We start from the raw sequence: 27,913 nt of genomic DNA on the forward strand, positions 1-27,913 counted from the left end.
TCAACATTTTGCCTGGTTTTCAATTTCAATACTATTTTTTTTATAACTCACGTCTTATTAAAAAATATACGAAATGACAACGAACGCACGCATAGAACAAAAATTGACAAAAGAAAAAGGATATTTGAGCTATTTGTATAAAATTATTTTATTTAACAAATAATTTCGTTAAACAAAAAAAAAATTCCTTTTATTTTTTCTCATTCATTCATTTCTCAAATTTCAGGTGACAAAAACAGGCAAGTCAAAACACTTATCCAAATATTTTAATAAAAAGGTGAAGGTTTCACTTTGATTTATTTTATGAGTATAGATGAGAAAGAATGAAACAAACAAAAATAAAATGAAGAAGAAAAATAATTTTTTTTTTGTTACTTACCAGGCGGTCCAGGTGGTCCTGGTGGTCCTTCAATCAGACCAGTTGGTATTTCACCACCATTTATTGTTGTTGCTGGTCCACGTTCACCTTTATCACCTTTGTCACCCTAAAGAAAAAAAAACAATATTATTCTTAATAATTTTACACTCATTTTGAATTGACGATTGTTAAAAATTTTTGTTTAAAGAGGTTCTTAAATTCAAAACCGAAAACTCATAAAAAACTTCATATTAAAAATATTAGGCTAAAACAAAAACCACACCATTGTATTTTAATTCAAACCTTTTTATTTTCTTTAGTAATAATAATTTTTATTTGTTAGCGAGATTATTTATTAGTTTTTAAGAACTATAATTCACAAAAAATGTTATTTAGCGTGAGAATAAAAGAGAATAATTTTTTGTTAGAATTTGAAAAGATTTTAAAATAAAAAATTTCTACAGAATTTTACACGGTTCAATTGACATTTTGCACCACACCATACACAAAATTAAATAGTTTGGTTTATTGGTTCATTTGATATTAGAACCAAAATTATAAAAGAGAAATTTGTTACAGCATTGTATAAATAAAGCGTTAATTGACAATATAAATCTTGCGTTAATTGGCACACACCATAAATCTTTTACATTTTTCTAGTATACTGTGTTGTTTGTAGAAGCAGATTTACGTTTACGAGCAAATTTTTTAGATTAACTTGAGGTAAGTTTGTTATACACGACATCAGCAACAATATTGAGTAATCACGGATATTTCAATATTATGCTATACCCACAGATCTACATAGATAACTGTTCGTTTCTACACAGATATTATGCTATAGTAGAAACGAAGTGAAAATTGACTAAAAACTGAATTATTTGGCAATGTTTCAAATACGAATACTATAAGATGTTACTAGATTTGTCATAACCCAAATGCTTTAGTCAAATGAATCAGAGTTACTTTTTGACACCTTCGATGAAAATCACAATGGATAAGATCATAGACAGAATCAAAAAGGTAAAAATGCCTAAACACAACTAAGGTGCAAACGAATAGTCAATAACAAACTGATTGAGAAAGTAATGTGTTTTAAATACCGTGGATTAAATATTACATCATACAAGAGTTAAAGTGTAAAATAAAAGGTCAGACAGAAAAAGCATCGCTATAGTTTCTGTATACTTACGCGACACCATAAGGAAAAAATAAATACTTAAGTACAACTAGGAAAGTTAGAATATATAAACTGTGCATCAAACCGATTCTAACCTATGTTATAGAATGCATAGCAAATACGTCTACAACCAAGCGACTATTTCTAACCATAGATATGGAAACCTTTCAGCAAGTAACTGGTAGGACTCTCATAGATCGAGTAAGAAGCATCGATATCAGAAAACAATATGATGGGCAAGATGTAGTTCGTTGGGCGAGACAGAGAACAGAGATGCTGTTTAGAACAAGAAGAAGAAAATGGTGAAAATAATATAAAATTTTCAGTTTGATTTTCGTTTACATACCACTAAAGATGGGTGAATTTGAATCGCGATTACATTTTATAACTTACTACTGTTTTAGGTTTCTGCTTATCAAAAATATTATTATGATAAATTCTTCAAATTAGAAACTGCTTATAATAATAAAAACCTAAACTTTGCTTAATTTCTCCTGTTTAATCTGTCACAGAACTTTAAAAGTTTTTTTCTAATAAATATATTAGAAATTTCAGAAACTACTGAAGCTTGAATATTAAAATTTCGGACAAATGTAAAAGGGTAGGATTACTAATAAGTAATTAAAATAACATCATCACACGAAACGCTTAGAATCATTATTCGTACGGGTATTACAAATCTGACGTGCTCAACTATGCCTATCACCTTTGTATCAGAATTTCGCTAAAATTTTGTGAACAATAGCAAAGTCATCTTTTAAGAAACTATTGCTTTGCTTTACAAATAATTAATTTTTTTCAATAATTACCATTTTCATTGTATTTAAAATTTAAATTAAAAATCCTTATAAAAAAAATTTTTTGTCCTTTTCATATTTTGTAAATGCGTTTCATATTAAGGACCAAATTAAAATTTAAGAAGCAGACAAAAAGCATTTGGTGTGAATAATTTCTTTTATTGTAATATTTTTAGTAAAATAAAAAAAAAATTAAAGAGTATAAAGGATATTTAAGAAAGGACATTAACCATAAACGTAAATATCATGAAATATTAGACTATAGTAAAATTTTTTTTATTGTTTTTTTCATCTTGCAGGACTTCTCATTTACCAAAGGAAAACAAGAAACAAAGAAAATAGAAAAAAAATAAAAGTAAAATTGTCGACAAACGTTTTTGGTACGGCAATTATTTTGTAAGGGTTATACGTGTGTAAGAGGATTTTTTGTTTTTTTTTACTGTTTTATAAAATAATATCCTTTTTCTTGTAGACAGCAAAATGTTACTAAATAAAAGATAATGGATCAGACAAAAATCTTTATATAGATAACAATAATAAGGGGATTAAATGCAACTATGTATATAGAATTTAGAGGTATAGGACAACAGATTGTATTGAGCAAAATCTAAGCAGGATAAACAGGATTTTTGTGGTTAGTTGTACATTTTTTTTTTTTTAAATATTAGAATCCCTTTAAAAGTAAAAATCGTTTGTTATTATTGTTCTATGTTGTTATTGTTCGTGTTGTTTTTATTAAACCCTTGTGTATTTTTTTTAAATTCAGGGTAAGAAAAAATAAAACAATTTAAAATTTAGTAAAAGGACAATTGTTTTAATCTTTCTTTACAATTTCTCATAGTTTTTGATTTCTCTAGAACGAAATTTAGGGAGTCCTTTCATTTTAGAAAAAAAAAAGAAGAAAAACATAACATAAATTTTGTGATTTATTATATTTGTATTTGCATATATGCATGTGTGTATATAAAGTACTATTTCATATACTCGTAATATGTATACATACCTCATATTTATTCATTTTTAATTCACTTTCTAAATGTTAGAAGAACTACTCTATAATGAAGAGGGTATACGCATATCTACTTGTTTAGTCAATTTTATAATGACAAAGCCATGTAAACAAGAAATTTATGAATGACTCTTTTAACATTGCACTCTGGATCTTCCCATACACATAATTCTCTCATACGTTATATAATATATGTATATATATATAAAAAATATATTACATAATAAATTGTTAGATTCCATTTTTGTAGAATTAAATGTGAAAAATTCCTATAGGACTCATAAATATCAAATAAAATTTGATAGAAGTGTGAGCCAGTATACTGTGAAAAACCAACTTATTTAAAATTTTACTTAGTAGGCATATGTATATATGAATTTAATTACTAGTTTTTCAGGTTTGTCATAAATAAAATTACATAATTTTTGAAAAATAAATTACAATAAACCTCATATAGTAAATTGGAATAATAATATGCAATCGAAATAGTTTTTCATAATTAAAGTAAGTCCATTACAAACACTGCCTAATATGAAATGATAGAACTTGTATGAGAGTAGAGAAAATGTTGTTGAGATTTAAGTGAATCTTTATTGTATGTGGTTTTACTGTATTTTTGCATTACCAGGACATTTCAGCCACATTCTTATCTTAACGAGTGTAGAATTTTTTGGAATTTTTACAAATACATTTTGAGGCATATGGTCAATAGTCGGACACGATACAAAATCAAATGAATTTCGATTTTTTCGAAAATGTCCTAAAAAAACAAAAATACCGGAAAATATTTTGTATAAAATTTCCTAAAAAATGTTTAATATCCTTAAATATATTTGGAGTATAAGAAAAAATAAACACTCGAAAGGGGTGGTTTTATTTTATAGTTTCAAATTTTTTGTCTTTTTTTTTTTAACAAACCACATAATTGTGTAAATATAATATATGTACGTGTCAGGGAGAAACTATTTAAGACTAAAGATATTAAAAGAAAAGTTTAAGAAATTATTAAACAATAGAATATTGTGTTATATTTTGTGTTTCGTTTATTTACAGGGTCATCCATGCAGAAAATTTATTTTTCAAAAAAATAATTTAATTGCAGTGGCAGCTAGATAGTTCTAAACAAATTAGCATTTCAAGAAAACTCAAATACGTATTCAAAATTTCATAGTTTTCCCCAATTTTATTTGCAATTTCTGACCTCAATATATAGAAAATTCTAAACTTCTAGGAATTTCTCTTATGCTCAGATTCAAATTGTAATATAAATACCGTTATATTATTTCGTAGTAGATATATATACCAAGTAGCATCGTGCCTAAGTGATGCCTTTGAGCATCAAATTTACATAACAACATGTTATTATACATAAACATTACACCAATAATACAATGTTATCATTATGTCGTTCCACGGAATTATCTGACACACGTTTATTTGTTTTAAATAACAAAATTTATATGTAAAATATTTTTTTTCATATTGAAATTTTTATTACATATTTTATGTATGATTCCAGTGCTTGATTTTGATTGTCATTTCAAGGTCTCGTATATATATACAATATTCAAGTATATAATAATATTTTATTAAAATAATTTGACATTATTAAAGTTAATAAAAAAAAAAAATTTTTTCTCTTACAGGATATTATTTGATAATTCACAAAGGTTTTTGAGAGGCCTTGTATATTATATAAGATGTTGTTTATGGTATGTAATCTAGTTTCAGATTTCTTTGCACACATATTATATTATGTAATACAAGTGTGAATAAATATATTTATATTTTCAAGTATATATGGAATATGATTCAAAATAAACAGTATTTAGTTACTAAGTATAGTATACTCTAAAAAAAAAGTAAAGGGATAACCAATAAAGGAAGAATAAATTATTAAAAAAGGAAGGATAAGAATTTGTGAATATGCGAGAAGATGATTTCATTTCTATATGAAATAGATTCTTGTATATTATCTATCTTATGTATATCTTGAATGAAATTTTGTGTAGATAGGAGGAATCTCTTTTGATCTATATAATGTAAGTTGTTATTTATTTCATTATTTTACTGTTCTCTCGGGTAAAATGTCGGATATTTGTGGTGAATATGGGAAGTAATGAAATATTTTTTTTTCTTAAATATCCTTACAACTTAATGGTGTATAATTTTTATGTTTTATATTATATGTCCTTTTTCCATAGTTTTAAAGTGTGTTGTTTTATTAAATAAAATTTCCTAGAATCAAATCAATAAAAATGTATTTTCTATATACAATATAGTTTGTATTTTACAGTTTTCTTTCAATTTTCAATTTATTTAATTTTAATATTAGTGTTGAAAAATTAGCGATATAGGTGCTGAACTTTTTACTAATTCTGAAATATTTACGATAGAACTTGTTGGGTAAACTAGTTTTCTACTAGTAAAATCGCAGCAAAGTTATATCATGGAATTTTAATTAAAATTTTTTACTATAACCTTCATGCTATTTATACGTTCTTCAGTGTACTCGTATTTAAAAGACTTCTATAACTTTTAAAAAATAATTCTAAAATTTGGCAGGCAAATATGTGGATTTTATTTTGAAAAAATTATTTTTCTTAAACAAAATTTTTTTCGGATCCTATTTCCGTCTTCAGTTTATAGCCCTGCGTTTTCAATACTTACAGTTTTTCATTTCTCTCTTCTACATAGAATTTCAAATATTCTATTTATTTTTCTAGAATTATTATCTTTAGCTATAATGCAAAAAATTTTTTTAACACTAACACTTAAATATAAATGTATTCATTCAGCTTCTATTTCTATGGTAATAGGAGAATTTCATGATTTCGCCCAAATTTATGCAATAACATCTTGCAATTATTTAATGAAACATTGTTTGACGATTTCTACTATTTATTATGTATATACTTATGTATAATCATAAATACGAGAGTTCTCCCACGATTATAATAATAATGTTGTATGGTTATGAATGCTTATAATATTCTTCCTCTTTCAACTTCGAATTTCTGTAATTTTCACTTATATTTATGTATTTCTTTTAAATTAAATATTGAAGTAATAAGAAATCACATATTTAGTTTTAAGCAAAGTCAATTAATTAATTCAATTATACAAAATTTATCTACAAATTTGTCTACAAAATATTCAAATTTGATAGGAATATGCATTCCAATTAATATTATTAAATAATATAATAGATTATAAATATTGTAATTAACATAAAATATTGTAACATGTAATTATGTATGTATATGTATATACATATATGTGCATGTATAACACTTATATATGTATAAACAATTATCTTTAAATTTTTTGTTTTTTATTTTAACAAATTAAATTTATCCCCACAAATTGAGAATATATAAAATAATAATATTAATTAATAATGATAACAAAATAAAAATTAAGGCATATAAATAACTTTGCATAAAATTTTAATGTATTAATTATCAAAAAAAAAAGCATAAAATCATAAAAGAAAACAAAAACTTTTATTTTACGCATATTAAATAGATTTTTTTTTACATAATTTATTAGCATATAAACCAAAAAACCGAGAATTAAAAACACAAATTTTCACAGGATGTGTAAAAAATATTATAGTCTACGCAATAAGATATAGAAAAATATAAAAGAGTTCGACGCCGCCGCACAAAAATCTAATAAATTTTTCGTTAATCGCAACAAGGTTAAAATCGCAACAAAAAAGTTACAAAAGAACTTACAGCCAAAATTTATTTTAATTTTTTAATTAATTTAATCTTCATAGCCAGAAGCTTTTTGATTTAGGTGAAAATTTCTTAGTTATGCGATCTGATTTGGAAAAACAGAATATAAAAAATTCGTTGTTCCCATGTACCAATTTTACAATTGTGCGGAATCCATACAAGAAAATATAATGGAAAATATTTTTCCTATAAAACAAGTGATAACTGCCAAGAAATAAATAGCGTTTCAGACAGCAAGACAGTGTATTTTTTCCAGAATTGTGAGAAAAATTATTTGGTATATCTTGGATTTGTCCAAAAATTTATGTTGCATCAAAGACATTTATAGAAGAAATTTCAAATTTGAGATATTTTTAGGCGAAAAATTAGTGTATATTCGTTACAATGAGAAGGTTATGTATAAAAATAAATCCTGTTTTAATTGATACTAGATTTATTGCACCCTAAATTGCTGAAATATCGGAATCTATTGCAAATTATTTAAAATATTTAACAAATCTACTACTACTTCTTAATAATTACTCAGTTATAGTGTTATAGCACATTCTGTAAAATTTTCTTTTAATATACATAGAAAATTCAGAGATTATTTTTACTACCATATATTTTATGCAAATAGAAAAAATTGTTAATACTAGAAAACAACCCCTTAAAACCACAAGAATCTAGTATATGATATTAAATTCAAATTATTGGTTTAAATTATTATGTCCTTATTGAAAAACTAAAGAAGGAAATTCAGTTTTGTTTTTTTTTTGTTATTATTCAATTTTCATTTTGATTATTTTATTAGTATACACAAAATAAACATAAGGATACAAAAAAAAAAAATTTGAGAAAAAGTTAAAATTCTAAATTTTCATTTACTTTTTCATTTAAATTTTCTATTTTACTTTTTCTCTTTCTGGTTTTATTTTTTTTTTTTTTTAATATACATGTTATTCCGTACATTAATACAGAGTATGTAAGGATATGAATTTGTAAAAGTTAGATAATATAGAAGTATTGTAAATGTAAAAATGTCTTACACGTTTACCAAAATGCCCTTGTTCACCTTTTTGGCCTTGTCTTCCCTGGAACAGAATGTGTTTATTGTTTTTTTTTGTTATTTTATGTTTAGAATTTAGAATAACATGAAAATTTATTTAGGATTTTTTTTTTTCTACAGAATTTACAGGCTTTTATTTTAATATTAAGACTTATAATTTTTTTTAATTCTTATATTTTTTTATTATTTCATTTCACTTTGCATTTAAGATTGTATAACAATAAGACTTGTATAAGATTATGAGAAATAAAGAGCATAAAAATAAGGAAATTTGTATTTTTTTTGTAAGAACGATAAAAATTATGGTTACTTAAAAAGGAATTTACGTAATTTAGACTAATTTTAATTAGAATAATAATTTAAATAATTTTCCTTGTTATCCGTAATAATTTTCTGCTGAATTTTATTTTAAGCATATTTTGAGTGTCGGAAAATTTTCAAGAAAAATTTTTGTTTTTTTTCTTCATTTTGAATATTTTAAGAAAATAATTCTGATATTTTTAGTATACATATATTGCTTACTTAAATTTAATTAGAAAATTTACCAGTTTGAATTTTATTAAATTTTATAAAAAATCATTGAAAAATTTTAAAATATTTTATTAAATCCAAATTGACTTTAATTTCATTCATTTCTTTAATTATTAAATTTTAAATTCATTTTAAGATTAATATAAAATTAGCAATGAATTATTCACTTTATATTCAAATATCACAAATGAAAACTAAACATTTTTACATAGATTAGGAATAGCATGTAAAAATGAATTTTGTATATCGTCGTTCGATGATATTATGTATTGTATACCGGTTTTGAAATTCTATTTTAACAAGTATGTAATTAAGGTATTTGAAAAAGATTTTCTTTTTTTTGGTCTACGTGACCTTTAAATATTTATTGCTCGATAGTCACTTGTGTAAACATTTCTGTATTAAATTATTTGCGCGCACATCGTTTTGCTAATTTAAAAACATTTCACTTTTAGCCAATTTGATTCTTTTTTAGTATCAACTTTTCTATTTCCAATAATTAGATTATCTGATAATAAACTCAGGTCTAAAAAATCTCGAGATTTCAATTCTGTTATTTTGTATTTAAGTCCCGCATAAGTCAATTTTCATTGACGAAATATTTTGTTTAAATAGAATTAGTGAGACATAGGACTGTATAAGCTTTGAAACTACTAACCGTACAATTTTTTGACATAAAATTTGAAATTTCAGTATTAATATGCTATATCTAACCCATTTTAGCAAAAAATATGCTTAGTGAGTTTTAATCTAGCGACGACGATACTATATTGAGGAAATTAAAGTTAAGAATATGAAAATTTGCTGAACTTTGACTTGCTTGAACGGCTTATACATATTAATTTCAATTAATGTCAAGCCACTTAAAAACTACACCTAATTTATTTTTAATTTCAACACAATATTCATAAGCTCTCGGAATTTCTCTACAGAAATTGCAGTGTAGCTTTATTTTAATGATAAAAACCTATACTATAAAGTTGTTCTAAAGAGCTATTAAAAACATATTTTCAATTTTCTTACTTTTACGCAAATATTTTATTAAAAACGTTAAGTAATTATTTTGTAGTTATGCAACAATAAATATAATGCAATAAAAACAAAATCCATTTAATTGCAAAGTGAAATAATAATAATAATTTTATGGGAAATATTTTATTATATATGGGTTAGAGTTATAAGAACAGATCACCATATTATTAGTATTACATGATTATTGTAGTTTTATAGAACATTACATAGGTATAAGTTGATATTACGTACCGGTAAACCTGGATATCCTCGGAATCCCATTTGTCCTTTTTCACCCTTAAAAAATGATTTTATATTTTGGTCGTGTTTAATGAAAAAATTAAGAATATTGCAAAAGAATTGCGAGTCGTAAGAATTGTTACTAACTCGTAATTTTTACTCTATCTAATTTATTAATACCACTAATTGTCATTCAATTGAAAATATTATTAATATTATTTAAGTGTTTAAATGGTTTGCATGGATTTTTATATTAAAAAATATTATTAGAACTTGATCGAGACTTAAAACTTGTAATTTTCTCTAAGAACAATACTTTTAATATTTGCTCATTATTAACGTTAATTGTTTACCATTTTAATTTATAAAAATATTAAATTTAATTGATAAATAAATCCATATTGTTTCACTATAATTTATACTTACTCTTGGTCCTGGCGGTCCTATTGTTCCTGGTGGTCCAATTGGTCCTGGTTCACCAGGTTCACCTGGAGATCCTGGTGGTCCGGTTTCTCCAGGTGGTCCTCTTGTACCATCTTTTCCAGGTGTTCCAACATTACCTGGTGGCCCTGGTGGTCCTGGTGGACCTGGTTCACCAGGTTCACCCTTTTAATTAAAAAAAAACAAAGAGAAAATTGCATGTTATTAACATAAAAACAGTATGGAACAAATTTTTGATTTTTTATTTGGAAAATCTATTTTATTTGTAACATCAAGAAGTTCCGCCATTTTATTTAAAAATATTTTAGGAAACAAGTAGTTTAATACGAAACCATATGGTTTCATTTACCAAGTGGTTTCATTTACCAAATGAAGGTTTCACAAAATTGAATGAAAAGTTATTCAAAAATACAGAGTTTTTGGAAGAGTACGAAATATCTTGCATGAATTAAAATTTCGATTCGATATTGGGGCTGTGAGGAGTTTTTATTCCAAATTTTTCTGACTGTGTTTCCTCAAATACTTTTAAATGTTCGCAGGACTTCTTTTTTAACTCTAATTGCAACTTAATTGCTATTTTACAATTTTGATTTTCCTTGTTTTTTTTTTCAAAATTAAGTTTACTAATAAGTGCAAAGTAATTAATTTTCATTAAAATTTTTAAAAAAGTGCAATTAAATTAAATTAAAAAATATTTTTTTTTAATATTACCACTATGACACCAATGAAAACTATTTTTGTTCTTAGTTTGTTAATATTGTTTTTAAAAATTCTAAAGTTTAATAAATTTTTCACTAATTTTAATATTTTTCAGTGAATGCTAGACATGCTTTTAATAAAAAAAATATAAAAAAATATTAAATTTTATATTGGGTATAACTGCTGAATTTGAAATCATGCAAAACTATACTCACACACAACAAAACTTAATAAAAATAATAAAAGTTTTCAACACTATTTAAAAATGAAAGAAGTTTACCCAAATAACCATACAGAAGTTTTCAGACTTAACCACAACAGAAATTTTCATTTAAATATTAGATAATATTGTTTTTTTTTCTTAAAATTATGAAATAATGTTATACAGGAACAAAGTGTTTTGTTCCTGGATTGTAATGCTTCGGAGATGGTGTTCATTGGATTTTATTCTGAACATTCGAATTTTTATTATCTTGGTGTCTTCATGTTCAGGAAAAAATTTCTATAATGTGTTTTTGAATTCTACGAATATTACTTAAGATGATTTTCGAAAAAATATCCTTGTACAATTCAAGTTATGTTTCCAGGTTTTTCATGTGTAATCTCGATCCATAATGAAATAATATTAAGCTAGCATTTCGTTGTCATAATTGTGTTGTTAGCTTTCTTACGTAATTTTAAGGTTATTACCAAAGCTATATTAAATTATTTTTCATGAACTAACATTATTCATTAATCTGTTATACTTGCTCGTTAATTTCTTACTATACGTTATCTTATTATACATTAAATGAATTCGATTTTGGAGTTTTATTGTCTTATAACTCACACAGTAAAATGTTAATTCACAGTACAACACAATTGTACTTGATTCGGAACAGCTGCTTCTTTTCTACTTTTATTCATATTGAAATAACTTACCACTACACCATAAATGTTATTATGAGGCAAATTTAATTCCTAAATAAAATTCCTGCGCTATATTTCGTAGTTTTCTAATGGGTAAAAGTTTTGGTATTATTACTTTTACGATTCAAGAGAGCTTCTTAGGTCTAATAATTTTGTTTTGTAATTAAATTCAATTTATATTTTAAAATCATGGCAGTCAAATTGTATTATTGGCATTAGGAAATCTATTATGTAACCTCAAAAGAATAATGATTTGAATATTTTAAAAATTTTGAATTTTATTTTTATTATAAATATTTTTTTTTTAGAACTCCTCCATATTATAAATAGTGAATAAAATTGTACAAAATAATATTCAAATGAATAGTTTTTACATTGTAATTTTTTTTGATTTTCCATGTGAATCCTTTTGTTGTAAAAACAAAACACTGAAAAAACTTTTTTCGCAAAAAATATCTTAAAACAAAAACTAACAAAAAACAAATATAAAATAAAGTAAATAAAACAATTTCCGCTTTTAATGACCAGAAATATTTTATAAAAAGGAGTAGGAGAAGAAACTGAATAGAAATCTGTAATTTGGCTGGGGTAATACTAGATGTGATTGTCACGAGAATCCTAATGGAATTTTGAAATTCACAAAAAAATGACTTTTTTAAAATAAATTTTTATTTAGATTTTTTTCTTAAGTTTGCGTTGGTAGTATGCTTTAATGCATAAGAAAACTAAAAATTATTCAAGAATTATCATTAGACTTTAGTTAGCAGACCGTCCCGAAAAAATTTCAATAATTCTTTTTTTTTTCTTGTTTTTGATGAATATTTAAAATAGAAAATATTAAAAATGAACAAGTCGCAGCAAATATTTTAAGATTTTAAAATTATTCTTCAAAAATATTTTTCAAGAATTTAAGGGATGCTTTTTCATAAATATCAACATAAATAACTCTTGATTTTCAAAAAATTCATTTCAACAATTTTTGATTTATAAAAATCATAATGTTGCAAAAGGGTAAAATTCTTCAGCATTAAAGTTCCCTCTTATAACAGGCTTTAATCAATTAATTTTTCAGCTTTAATAATTGAAAATTAAAGATGAATTCAATTGCAACATGCAAACAAGCTTTTAACCGGTAAACAAAAGAAATCTTAACATTCCAAGCCTTATTGTGTAGTTTGCATGAACTGGATTAACTGGATTGCCTAAACTGGATTAAAAATTTCAAAATTAAATTAGCATGGAGATATAAATAGCGTATTTTGTACTCAATATTATCACAGATGAAATTTTAATAATGCTCCATGATCTCATAAATATATGAGCTTAAAGTTACTCAAACAAACAACATTGAAACAGAAATGACAGCATTTTTTCACATTGGTTTTTCAAAAAATTTAATTCTCTCATAGATATCCGATATTTTCATGATATCATTTTAACAAAATAATGTAAAATTTTAAGTACTTTATGCCCACTGAACAGAATTCAAAGAGTTGCACATGTTTGAAGATAAAAACAAATATCTACTTAAAATAAATTTTAAAAGAGATTGGTATATAGTTTACTTTTACGAACATTATAAATAACTGATGTCGAAAATAAAATAAAAAAAAAAAATTTTTACGAAAAAAAAATAGTAGAGAACCGAATTAAAAAAAAAAATAAAACAAAAGGCAAAACATATCTCCCTTGCGGTTAGAAAATAAATTCCGCAAGACCGCAACTATTATTCATTCATTTTTATACTCTTTTAACAATCACGAAAGCATAACATAAATTTTACGAACGAACAACAGAACGACGATGATGACAACAACAACAACAAAAATAAACAGCACAACAACAAAAATACATAAAGAAACAAATCGAATTACACAACTCTTGTTGTTCCTGTTGTTGTTTTTGAGAAGGAAATGAGAGATTTTCGTACAGTAAATTAATCTTGAATACTTTGTTATATATTTTATATACTACTCGTATTGTAGATATTTTAAGTCATGCTGATGGTTGATATTGATGCTGACATTGAACGACGACAACCCTTTTGTATAAAAGTTTATTCATAAAACAAAGAAAAGAAAAAACGGGAATCGACCGGAATGTAATAAAAACCGTTATTTTCTTTTTTATTTTGTAAAAACACAACAACAAAATGAATATAAAAACTGTTAGCTGCCTTAGTTTTTAAAATACTTGCAAAAATATAATGTTGTTGCTGTGCACACACATACGTACGTCCGTACTTTTTACATTCTGTTATAAAATTCCACAATCCACATATTAAACAAGTAAAAACGTTTCAGTCGGTATAAACCGATTGAATTATACCCTGCACCTTTCGTTATTGTGTAGCAATTACTCGAGCCTGTGAAGTCATTCTATAGAAACTTCACGGATATGTCTGACCTATAATTGGACATCAGACTGCCAAGTTTCATGAATCTGACTTTATAATTTTTCCAAATATTTAAAATTAGCTTTTGGAGTTGTACGGCAAGTACCTGAACCTGTCAAACAATTCCATCAAAACTTCACAAATATATCTGATCTATAATCGGACACACAAATGCCAAGTTTCATGAATCTGACTTTATTATTTTTCCAAATATTAAGAATAAGCTTTAAGACTTGCATGGGAGCTACTCGAACCTGTCAATCAATCCCATTAAAACTTTAGAAATATGTCTGACCTATAATTGGACACACGACTGCCAAGTCTCATGAGTCTGACTTTATTATTTTTCCAAATTTTTAAAATAAGCTTTTAGACTTGTATGGGAGCTACTCGAACCTGTCAAGCAATTCCACTAAAACTTCAGAAATATATCTGACCTATAACTCGACACAAAACTGCCAAGTTTCATGAATCTGACTTTATTATTTTTCCAAATATTTAAAATTAGCTTCTGGAGTTGTATGGGAGCTACTCGAACCTGTCAAGCAATTCCACTAAAACTTCAGAAATATATCTGACCTATAACTCGACACAAAACTGCCAAGTTTCATGAATCTGACTTTATTATTTTTCCAAATATTTAAAATTAGCTTCTTAGAGTTGTATGGCAGGTACCCGAACCTGTCAAGCAATTCCTCTAAAACTTCACAAATATATCTGATCTATAATCGGACATCCAATGCCAAGTTTCATGAATCTGACTTTATTATTTTGCCGAATATAAAAAATTTGCTTTTGGAGTTGTATGGCAGCCACCCGAACCGGTGCAGCTATCCCATTATAATTTCTAGAGCATGTGTAGAATACAATTGGACACATGTATACAAAATTTTATATTTATAGCTTTATTAGTTTTTGAAATATTTAAAATAAACTCTTTGAGTTGTATGGCAGCTACCCGAACTCGTTGTCCGAATTAGTCCAATAACAATAGGGCTCGTCCTTGGCACAAAAGAAAAAACTTGTGAAAGTTTGGTGTCGATTGCATTATTCGTTTTTGAGTTATCGTGCGAACGGACGGACGGACGGACGGACGGACGGACGGACAGACGGACATGTCTAAATCGACGCAGAATTTTACGCTGAGCAAGAATATATATATATGTCCATACCGCAGATGACTCCTTCAAGTAGTTACAAACTCCATACCAAAGTTAATATACCCTTCACGAAGTGCAGGGTATAAAAACCTTAAAACACAAATGTACACTTGTACGAACATAGCACTACAAACACATACATAATTTATTTTAATTTAAAGTTTGAGGGAATCCTTTAGAATTTTATAATTTGTTGTTTTTTCTATGTTTTGTGAGTTCCTTCTTTGAAAAGTTTCATTTTTTTTTGTTTCTGTAGAAAAATTTAAATCAATGAAATAATTTGCTGATGAAAAAAAGTGAGTGTTTTTCATATTTAATTTGGAGAAGCTCTTTGGAGAAGGTACCCAAAAAAAATTTTATTTTATTCATACTTTAAGTAAAGTTTCTTTTGAAAATTTTTAGTTTTTAAAACTTTTAGTAGTAAGTTGTTAAAATTAATTTAACAAAAGTGATAAATCAAGATTTCTTTTTAAGTGCATTAGAGTGTAAAACAAAAAAAAAATGTGGTGTGGTCAGCACATAGCCTAGACAATAACCATTATGTCTAGTCTAAAACTAGACATAATGATTATTTCTAGTTTGGTAAAGGTGTTACACAACATTATGAAAATGGCTTTCAAACACCTCATGCCAATTTTAAAGGTGTTTGTAAGCTTTCAATTAACACACTTAGAAAAATCTACATTTGGCTCTTTGAGGATATTTGCTTTGTCTCTCCGAACTCGCTGAAAACTTCGCATTTAATTTCGGTAATAACCAGAACTTAAATATTAAATTTCGAGAAATTCCAACAATTATTTCCAGAAATATGGTAAAAAATATAAAATCAGTCTCTAGTTCGGCTTCCGAACCCTGAGCTTTACAAAAAAAATTTATAGGCTCACTGTTTTAACTTCCCGAATTAAATTGTTAAATTTGAAGAAAATTTATTGATTAATTCTTTTTATATGCCCAAAATTGTAAAATCGACTCGCAGAAAGGCCCAGTTTCTGATGTCTAATATATTTTACATAAGCAAACACACATATAAAATTTCATTAAAAATCGGTTTCTCCGAAATTGAGATACACACGTTCACATACAGACAGACAGAGCGACAGGCAGACAAACCGACAGGCAGACAAATCGACATCCTGCTAAAAATAGTTTTCCTACTATTGAGAACAATGCGTTGCCACCGAAAAATCGAAATACAAAATTTGGTGTCATCACATACATACCTCGCCACCCCTTTATTGTATGGAATGCGGTCGGAAAAAACATACTAATAGAACACATGAAATGAATGTTCAGTAAAAGAGCGCTTTAAAAAATTAATTGTTCTATATGCACTTCTTACTCAATTATTTTTTTGTTATCCGCGTCTTTTAAACATTTTCATTTTAACTCAGTGCTTGTCCAAAATTCATCATTTGCAGATTTTTCTATATTTTTGTGAAACTTTCGCAAGTCGGAACGTACAATTTCTAGATTTTTATACTTAACTTTATAAATATGATGACTTCATTCATTAAGTTTGCGTTAGTCCCTTTAATACAGGGCGGCTATTTTCAAAATACTTTATATATATACAAACTTAATAAGGAAATTTAATAGTATAAAATCATTTTAAGACCCTTATGAGATTTGCAAATTAAAATTCATTCAAAATTTTTTTTATTAATAATTAATATTCATTTAATATTCATTACGATATTCCATACAAATGAATTTAATTTTAATAAATTAAAATTTAATTCGTTTCATATTAATATTTTGGGGTGGGAAAAAATTCGATATTGTATGTGTTTGTTTAATCCTTTTTTGCAAATATTTTTTTGTATTGTTAAAAATATTTTTTTTTTAATAAATTTTAAATTTTCTTTTTTTGTACCATTAAGCTATTGTTTTAGTTAATAACTATTTACTTTTTTTTTAATAATCATATAAAATAATTTTAATTGAAATTCATTTCATGTATCACTATAGAATTATAATATGTACGAGTATATTTGGAAAAGAATCAAGAAAACTTACTATATATAATAATTATATCCTAAAATTTAATGAAAATCGAAAATTCTATTTTGTATAATTGAGAGAATTGAGTTGGAAATAGTTTTGCAAAATACATTAACCACCTTCATGTTGAAGATTCGATAAAAAAAATCCTCATGAACCTTTCGAGGTTTTCAATTGAAGTTCAATTCAATAACAGTAGGAAGTTAAAATATCACGATATCAATTCGAACCAAATCAGATATGAATTGGTCAAAGAAAAACTAATGACTGGAAGAATGACACATAATGTCATAAGTCGTATACCCATTTAGGTAATGCACCAAATCGATTAATATGGAATTAATTGCAGCGAAAAATATGAAAAAAATTTTCTGTTATAGAAGTAGCGCTACCATATGTGTTGTCTATTAAATTGGCTTTTTGGTTAAAATGTTTTTTTTGTAAACTTTGGATAATATCCAGAAAAAGTGTAAAAAATTCCAATTCTGAGAAACTTCTGTAGCATTAAAAAATCTTAATTTTGAAGATATTTTTGTACATATAATGTAAAATTTAAAAATTTTAAAATTCTTATTTTGGAATTTCGCGCCAGAATATATGACCAAACAAATTTCATTTTGAAAATCTATTTTCACTTGTGGTGTAGTGCTGGTTGAAAATCACATTTTGAGAAAATGGAAGCAAAACCTTTTTTTTTTAATTATCCATATATATCATGTAGTCTTATTATAACAATGGATTTCGTTTCTGTATAACTACTTAATTCGCAAATTTATTTCAGAGAATGCATTAAAAATTCAAATAATTTTTTTTTTCATTTAAATGAAAATCATCCCACTCACAATATAAATTAGATATTTTTATTCCGAAAATTTTTCTGGTATTTAATTTCCTCAATTATTAAAATATTTTCATTCAATTATTCTTTATTAAAATAGAATTGTATAATAATAAAATTCTAAAACCCTTATACTAATATGTATAACAAAAAAACAAAGACAAAAAGAAAAACTCTCTAGAGAGTATACCACAAAATCACTTAAACCAGGAGTTTAAGATTCTCAAATATAAAAAATTTTATTTTTAAAATTAAAACTAAAAAAAAAATTAATAAATGATATTTGTGGGAAAAAAAATCATTATGAGTCGCACACGTGCACTGCCATAAGAGTTACTAAAAATTAAAAAAAACGTTAAACACTTCTAGCTGTCGTCACAAGAAAATTGCTAAAATAGCAAATAAACTAAAACAATTTCTGATTCGGAACGAATATCATACTATATAAATAAGGCAAAATTTTGATGCAGCTATGATGTTTTTTTTAAATTTAACAAGTATTTTTGCTGGTATTCTTCTTCATATGCTCGACATTTGTTTGAAGTTTGAGTTATTGATATTGTATTTGCATTGTATTGTTGATGCGGGCTGAAGGTCTTTAATTTTAAAGTTTAAAATGGTTGGTTGTCGTGGCAGCTGGAGCAGATCTCCAGGATATAATTGAATTTACGAATACAGGTGGCGCATCTAAGCCACCCGGTTCTCCTGAGGAATTTATCTATTTCCCCTATGCCTAATTTTCTACATCTTGCTTAGTCCCACCATGCAAGCTCTGCCTCACATGACATGTATGGGTAAGCCCGCCCAGAGCCGGGCTCTCATACATAAAGTAAAGCTTTTTCATTTCCAGGGAGCTGCAATACGTTATGTTGAAGGACAATCCCAGCCTAGCCTCATGCTGCTCCGACGAAATTTGTAATATTTAAAGTTTTTTTTTTTGTTTCATACCAAAATCTCTTTTCTTATTTATACTATAATCTCTATTATTCCCCAAAATTAAAATTCATATTGAATTTAGAATCATTGAAGTTATACAAACATACCTTAAAACTTTAACACCTTTGATATTAAAAGAAGAATATCTTTATATTCTCTTTCCTATTTTACTCTTTTCTTTACTCTTTTTTTCCACCACAAAAAATTTCCACAAAAATTGACAAAATCTAATGCATTATTATAATCGAGAGCATCATTATTTTAAAATATTTCAACATGGAATTATCAAAATTTATTTCTATTGTATTCGGATCGTAGCAATGGTAAAAGAAAGAAACTAAAAATACTGAAAAACAAATAAAAGTAAAAGAAAAGAAAAATGAATAAGTGTGGAAAATGAAAAATGAAAATTCTAAAGAAAACTTGAAATACGAAATTCAGGAATTTCTTATCAAATATTTATGAGGTTTCAACAATTTTTTTCAAATTAAAATAATAGAGGAATAATTGGTGGAAAACGTGCCTACATACTATAAATAATCTATAAAAATATTTAAGATAAAATCCTTCAACTTTGAAATTTGTTTGGTAAATTTAATTTTTCAAAAGATAATTTTCGTATACGTTTAAAAAATGCTTATTCCTCTTGACATGAAATTGTTTTATAAAACATGACTTTAAAGTTAATATGGGAATGTCATTGGCTACTACTATGCAAAATTAGACAAAATTTTTAATATAATTCGAATTCATGCGAGGCACACAGCTAAAATTCATATTTGATCCCACTTCATTTTTGGAGTTTCCATTCCTTTAATAGAATTTTGATGATAAGCTGCTCCTAAACCATTTTTTAAATTGATCAGGATTTTAAGTCAGGATTTTATAACCAAATTTATGCAAATAAAGTAAAAGAATTTTCTTTTTTTTGGCTGTCTTTTTATTTGTGGTGTATGTACGCGTTTCATAAAATATCCTTGACATTTCCACATTATTTCATTTATTATTTTTTTACTTTTCTTTTAAATGATGAAATTTCTGCCGGCGTATTATTTTTTTCCCTTCATGGCAATAATCAGATTTTTAATATTTAAATTTTATTGTTTTACGAAGAACTCATTAAAGGCTTATTAATAAAGTTTGAACACTATCACATAAAAATTAAGGGGTACAATACAAGTGCTCTCCAAAAATGAACTCATTTACTATGCGGTATTTTAAATTTCAAATGAAAATTTTATAATTTTTTACTATTTAAATTTTTTTTTCTTCATTTCAATATTAAACATCTCTAAAATTTTTTGTATATTCTTCTTAAATGAAACACAAAAACGTTGTTAATTATAAGAGATTTTGTATTTATGAATCTACATACAACGTATATTGTATGCAGAATAAAAATATTTAATAGAGTAATACACTCATACATATACAATCTTACTATACATGTAAAAAATGTACATATGTGTTAAAAGAAAATCAAATATTACTTGTTATTAACTTTTTTAAGTGCATTTTCTTGTTCTAGATTATGAAAATGCATAATATACGGAGTCTGTTAAGTTTTGAGTTTAAAGTAAATAAAAATTAATGTAAAAAAATTAAAGGAACTAAATGTTGCCGTCGTATTTCGGAGAAATTTAGTAAAGTAATACAATAAATGGAGTTAATCGCCTATTATATTATATTGGTTTCCCCACTCAATATACTGTTATTCACACTCATTATACTGCTGTGGGAATATTAAAATAACCAATACCCTTTTCTCAATAATAATGGATTTAATAATAATGCCCGAGCAACTAAATTAAGAAAATCGGTATTAGTTTACTGAAAACAAACTTTTCGAAAATTTAATAGCTTTTATATACGTACATTGTATTGATTATTATTAAAAGCCTGGTCAGCTTAATGCAGTATTGCAACCATATTAATTATTAAAAACCTAGTCGGATTAGAGTTGTATTTCAAATGTTATTTTGTATATTATTGTCCGAATATTGATAAATTATGAAATATTAACTCATTAAATGGTTCCTTTGTATAAATTCATATATTTGAGTTATTTTCAGACCAAGTAGTAAATTTGTAACTCAATTTCTTCCCTTAGATTTTCTGGTTATTCATTTATTTCTTTAAAACGTACTGAAGTTAAAACTAAAAATTGAAATTTCTTTAGACTTTAGACACAATATACGGTAACACTGTGTATATACTTTAATTCAACATTAAAATGACATAAAAAGTATTATAGTGTATAATGACAAACAGAGAGGGTTACTCTCTCTAATAAAGTTTATTTGTTATTTTTTATTACTTTCATTTTTAATCCTTATAGTTGTTTTTAAGAATGATAAAGTATACAGCATACAGTGAAGGATTTAAATTTTAAATATTTTTCTTTTAAAACTTAATTTACTTTTCCTGTTACATACGTATTACAGATTTATTCCTTTACCTTGCTGCGTGTGTGTGAGTGTATAAAAAAAAAACCATATAAAAATAATTAATTTTTCCTAACTTATTAGTATGAATTTTATATGTTATATTTTAACAGTTTTTAAATCCAAAAACACGATAATATATTTTATATATGTGAACGTTATACACATACAAACATTGTAATCCTTTGTTATATATAGGACATGCATTTGCATTATATTAGAGAGTAGTTAAGCTTTGTTAGAGAAAATATTAGTTTTAAAAGCAAAACCATACACATATTTTTGTGTATGTAGTACAGTTATAGTAAACGAGCAAAAGAAATCTTACCTTCAGTTGGATTACCGTTGATGCTGATATGTTGACACCAGCTTCCTGCAAACCCTATTTTCATGGATTTTTTTTTATTTTTAAATGAATAATAAATTAAATATTAATAAAAATAAAAATAAAATTTTTTACAAAAAAAAAAAAAATCTTCTAGAAAAGTTTTCAGTTAAACGGATTTTGTGATTAGAGAAAGAAAATTTCGTATAGATTGAAAGAAAGTTGAATTCGATAAAACGTAAAGGTGTTAAAGAAAAAACCCAGGTATTTCTTATGAATAAATTTATTTTCTATTTAAATTTAATTTCAGAAGAGAAAATCTTTAAAACCATTTTTTTTTTTCGGTTTTTTTTCCAAATATAACAGTTTAGGCAAAAAAAAAATAAGAAATAGAAATTTTAACGTTATAAGAGAAAATCCTTGTTTACACTCCCATAAGTATGCAATAATAAAATTTTAAAAATATTTTCGAAATTTTATTTTTGTTTTTTTCAAAAAATTTTTTATTGATTTTTTTTCTGTGTGAAATAGAAAAAATTTTTATTTGAGCTCTAAGAGAAAGAAAATAATGTAAAAATTTAATAGGAATATTAAAAAAAAAAACATGCAAGCAACCACAAAAATTTTAGAATTTTAAAACCATTTTGTTTTTCATAAGAGTTGTTACACACGTGTTATGTATAAAAATATGAACGTTTAAAGTGAAAATTCATGACACAAAAAGAAAATTTGAAAATTTTAAATTTGAAATTTATTTAATAAAATTATTCACGATGATTTCAATTAAAAATTAAAAGCAAAATTACTCTTGTTATATAAGAAATTTATTGGAACTACTATCCAATATAAATTGAGAGAATCTTATGAACGGAAGCAATGAATTTATCAAAAGAGAAGAAGAACGAAAGTTATATAGCACTGAGTAAATCTAAACAATGAGTTCAAATTTTCACCTTAAATAATATTATAGTTTTGTCTTACAGTTGAATATCTTTAATCTTTTTCGGTGTTTGAAGTTGCCCAGTATAGTTATAGTAACGTGAACACAAATGGTATACGTGACATTTATCAATTGTCTTATATGATAACATAAAGGAATAGTTTTTAATATATGAAATTGAAGGAAAATATTAATTAAATTATTTTTTTTAATCAAATCAGTATGAGTCTTCAATAATTAAATTTAAAATAATTTTACGTATTTTTGAAGCCACTCGTATTCTATCACAGTATTGAATGAATTAGTGTAGCAAACCTATTCAAAATTAATTTGAGATTTCCTTAAAATTTAACCATAAGTTGATTTATCAGTTAAAATTTATTTAAATAAGAATTTTTCATCATAATTTCCTATTGTACGAGAAAACAAAGAAAATAAACTCGTTAGTGAAAAATTCAACTAAAAGCGGCAAAATATGCAAATATTTTTAGTTTCATAAGGAATTCATTCCACATTGTGTCGTTGTTTTTTCTTAATAATATGGAGGTTTTTGCTGCATATACTATATTGTCAGTACTTAATGGGTCACAATAAGTTCACAAGTGAAATAGAAATAAATTGCTATAAACAAGTGAATTAATCCCTATAAACTTATTGAAAAATTAAAGTTAGTTTTGTTCGAGAATTGGCAGGAGTAGAGTATACATAATCGATTTGAATTTTATAATATATTTTTCCAATATTATACTATAGGGTATCGTTGATATAATATTTTACTAGGAAAAAATTATAGCGGGTGATATTATAGTAATAATTGTTTATAAGATATACTGATCTTGCTTGATATAATTAAGATTGAAATTCATTCATTTTGGGATATTCCGAAATAATTATTACATTTACACACACATACACTGATTAATTTTTCTCTTTTTGCATTGAGAAGCGATGCTATACAGAATGAACATGTTTAATGTGAAACAATCTCTCTAATATCTATAAATAAGGTGAAACAATTTTATGTAAAAAATTATTCCTGGCTTTGTTATTGCAAATGAATATTTAAACCCCAAAATACCAGTTAAAAATTTTAATTTCGACAAGAAGGTTTACAGATTCTACGAATGCCGACTTAAATAGCTAGAACTTTCATAATAATTAACCGATTTAAAAAGATTCAGCTTTCCATTGTATATTAATTTTGAAAATTACTAAGAGTGGGCTAAATTTTAATATTACATTCATTTCCAGTTCAAACTTCTATGATAAATTTCCCACACTATCTCTTAATTTTTTTTAATATCACAGGTGAGTAATTATGCTTGTGGGTAATTATGATAATATAAAATGATCAATAAATTTAATGAAGAAAAAAAATTAAGTCGATTTAAGGCAAAAAATGAACTTCCTTCATTTAAAATGTTTTGCAATTCCAAGTATAACTGAGATTTGGAAATCTTTTTTAATATTAAGAAATTTATTACCTTTTTTTTTGGGGGTTTTCTTAATTTCATATTGTAAGCATTTTTTTTCTCGAAATATTTATACGTATATCCTTTTTTTTCTTGTTTAATTTTCACATTATCAAAATATAATTTATTTACTTTACTTTAATGTCCTTTTTTTATAGTACTTCAAATTTTTATATTATAAGGACTAAGTTCTTCTTTATTTCTTTCATTGATTTAATTTTTATTTTTTTTCTGCTTTTGTTTTTGTTTCTTCTAGATCTATAAATAAACTCTAGTTTAAATTTATTTGTTTTGTTTTTTGTTTTCGTTTTCTTGTTTATTTCTTTTTCCTGGAACCTAAATTATAATATGATCCTTAGCCTTAGAATCTTTTAACTTTTAACATTTTCTTTCATAATGAAAAATGAAGTAATTTTTATGATGGTATCTTATTTTATGTTTTTTGTTCTTATTTTTGTTTTTCTTTTAGATAAAAAGAACATTAGTAACCTTTTTGTGTTGTTGTCCTTTTTTTTTCTACTTGCTTTCTATTCTTTATTTTACTATTTTAAGTCTCTTTAAAAGTTCATTAAACAATTTATGAAAAAATAAAATCAACGAGAACATAGAAAAATATAGAAAAAAATTTAAGGATCTTTTCTAAATTAAAGAAGATTTCTTGAAGCGATATATTTTTGGTACAGGGTGTATTCAAAATTATATTGAGATCAATTGGAAATTTTAAAGTTTTTAAAAAAATTTTGTGCTTAACATGTGTTATATCTTGTGTTCAAAAAAATTTTCAAAAACAAGAAGTATCGATAAATAATTTTCTATTATTTTTTGAATCAGAATGTATGATACATGACTACCGCGACGGATCTACCATATATACAAAGTAAGCATTTGCAAAGAGGCCGGGAAACAGGGACGCCATTGAAAATTTCTTTTCAAGTTTTTTCAGTACGTGTTTTCAAGATAATTTTTTCTTTCTGCTTACAGCAAAATAAACTTGATAACATGTGATTATATGCAAACATTACTAAATAAAAAGCTGAAAATTTAATTTTCAATATTGGTAATTGTTTGGAAAGCACGTAAGTCGTAGAATAAGTCAGAATTAGGTCTGCATAATTATATAGTATTTCCCAGTTTTCTTAACAAATTTATAAGAAATTATGCAAAGTTGAACATATAAGAGGAACGAAACATAAGATTATTTGCGAGCTAGTGTCGAAAGTCTAGAAGAACTATAGATAACAGAAGGCGAATAAGAGAATTAAATTTTGATTCTATCATTTAATTTTAAATCCTATAGGAAAATCTCATTAGATTCATTGAATATTTCAAAAGTTTCGCATTTGGTTTTGGCTTATACGATCATAATAAAACTTGTTCTAACTACTTAGTTAAGTGAAATAATTTAATGAAATTCCCATCATTAAATAAAAGAGATTCTATTTTAAGAATATGAATTTCTGATACCATTAATCAATCATCTTGTACTACTATGAATGAAAAATTTTTATAGAGTCCTTAACAATATACACTTTAATATTTTATTATATAGATAATATTTTTATAAAATTATTTTACTTTATATACGAAAGTATATAATGGTAGCTGATTGAAAAGAAGTACCTACCTACCTACGAGTACAATACACATACAAAATTTTCTAAGCAAAGAAATAAAATAGAAAAAAAATATTTGGGAAGAGAAATTTCAAAATAAAAATCCTGTTCATTTTGTAAAGATGAAAGAGAAAATTTATATATATATATATACATGAATGTATATGTATATAGAACCTCTCCGTCATAACAAAAAATATAGAAATGAAAAGTGGGCTTCAAAATGAAGATAGACATTTTGTTACTACTTGTATAAATGTTTTTTCATTAATCGTATACCACTATCTATTTCGCAATAGAAAAGAAACAAAATTTACGGAAACAAAAGAACCGAAAATAGACCTAAAACATTAAGACGAAAAGCACCATGTTTGAGTACCAAATCGCTTTCCATACAAAGAATATAAAATATTTTTAAAAGTAAGCACTTGCTTATTCCGTGTATAAACTAGAAAATTTAAGGAAATTCTTTGGTTTTTTTTTATACTTGCAAATGATCTTCCTTTAAATCCTTATTCTATTGTACATACAAACATAAATACATTCATATAAAATTTTAAAAATAATATTTATAAAAGAAGAGTCCTTGCTTTTTCATACTTACTTGAATGTCAAGTTTTTTAGGTTAAAAATTCGGAATAAGGGAAAAAATATTTTGAAATAAACATGAATTGTTGGCGTTTATTTTTTTTTGTTTTTTTTGATAGTTAAATTCAAAAAGCATGATAATTCTTTTAGCTTTTTTTTTTTAATATAATTTAGATGCCATTTTAATTTTTTTAATATCTCTTGACTTTTGTTGTGCATAATGAAAAACAAAAAATAGAGCATCGAGTCAAGTATACTAAAACAATTTCCGAGCATAAAAGAGCATTATAAAAACTATACAAAAATTTTTTTTTTAAATAAAATTACAATAATAAAATGCGGAGTAAAAAAAAGAAACAAAAGACTACAATTAATGCACATACACAATGTAGCAAGAACACAAGAGGAAAGCACCATATACAAGTAAAAAAAATTGAAAACCAAAATGTTTACTCTCTTATATAACAAATAAAAATTACAATAGTTATAAAATGAACTACACCTCTTATACTACATTTATAATAAAATAACAACAAGGATATTCAGCAGTTATAATGAAACGATAGATAAAAAAAAATCCAGAAAAAAAATATAGAAAATGAAGGCAAAGGAAAACAAAAAAAATCTAAAATAAAATTTTAAAAATTTTCAACTACATTTCATATTAAAAATTAAATTTTACACGTAAAAAAAATTTTTACTCTATAATTTGAAGGAGTGTACTTAAAACAACGCTTATTTGAATTAAATACGTAGAAAATTTGAAATTAAAAAAAATGTCGGACAAAAAATTAGCATTACTGAGCGAATCGATTAAGTCTAGGGATTGTAATCAAAAATAGTGGTCGACAAGTAGAGATGTGGGACACTCCATGCAAAGAATAATCTTATATTTGGTAAATACTTTGAAATATTTAAGAAGAATTACGACAGAAGGTTTAGGGTCCCTGAAAAAACCAACATGATGTTCGAAATGTTAATATTTTTTAATAAATTCAGGAATGTTCCGGGAAAGCACTAGAACAAAAAAATGAAAAAAAAAATGTCACTTCCCTTTTTTCAAGATGACAGAAACGCTAGATGGGTTAGCTGGCGTATAATATAGTCATAATCAAATATAATACAGATGAATAAAAACTAAACTAAACTTCTTATAATAAGATGACGAATTTAATTGGAATAAAATGAGAATTTTAATGAGCGAAAGGATTTTTGCTTTGTTATCTGACATCATT

At 25.2% G+C, this 27,913-nt stretch overlaps 1 protein-coding gene across 1 annotated transcript in view; it reads right to left on the minus strand.

Annotated features, from left to right (window-relative positions):
* LOC129612002 (collagen alpha chain CG42342) overlaps positions 1-27,913 on the minus strand; it is a 163,804-nt gene that overhangs the window by 113,712 nt on the left and 22,179 nt on the right. Inside the window, exons 8-11 of the mRNA XM_055525443.1 lie at positions 10,344-10,523; positions 9,930-9,974; positions 8,116-8,160; positions 380-485 (exon numbers count right to left, since the gene is read on the minus strand). Coding sequence (XP_055381418.1) covers positions 380-485; positions 8,116-8,160; positions 9,930-9,974; positions 10,344-10,523 — 376 coding nt within the window. The remainder of the gene's footprint in view (positions 1-379; positions 486-8,115; positions 8,161-9,929; positions 9,975-10,343; positions 10,524-27,913) is intronic.

Source organism: Condylostylus longicornis, unplaced genomic scaffold (assembly GCF_029603195.1).
Source record: "Condylostylus longicornis isolate FDR11 unplaced genomic scaffold, ASM2960319v2 ptg000055l, whole genome shotgun sequence".
NCBI lineage: Eukaryota > Metazoa > Arthropoda > Insecta > Diptera > Dolichopodidae > Condylostylus > Condylostylus longicornis.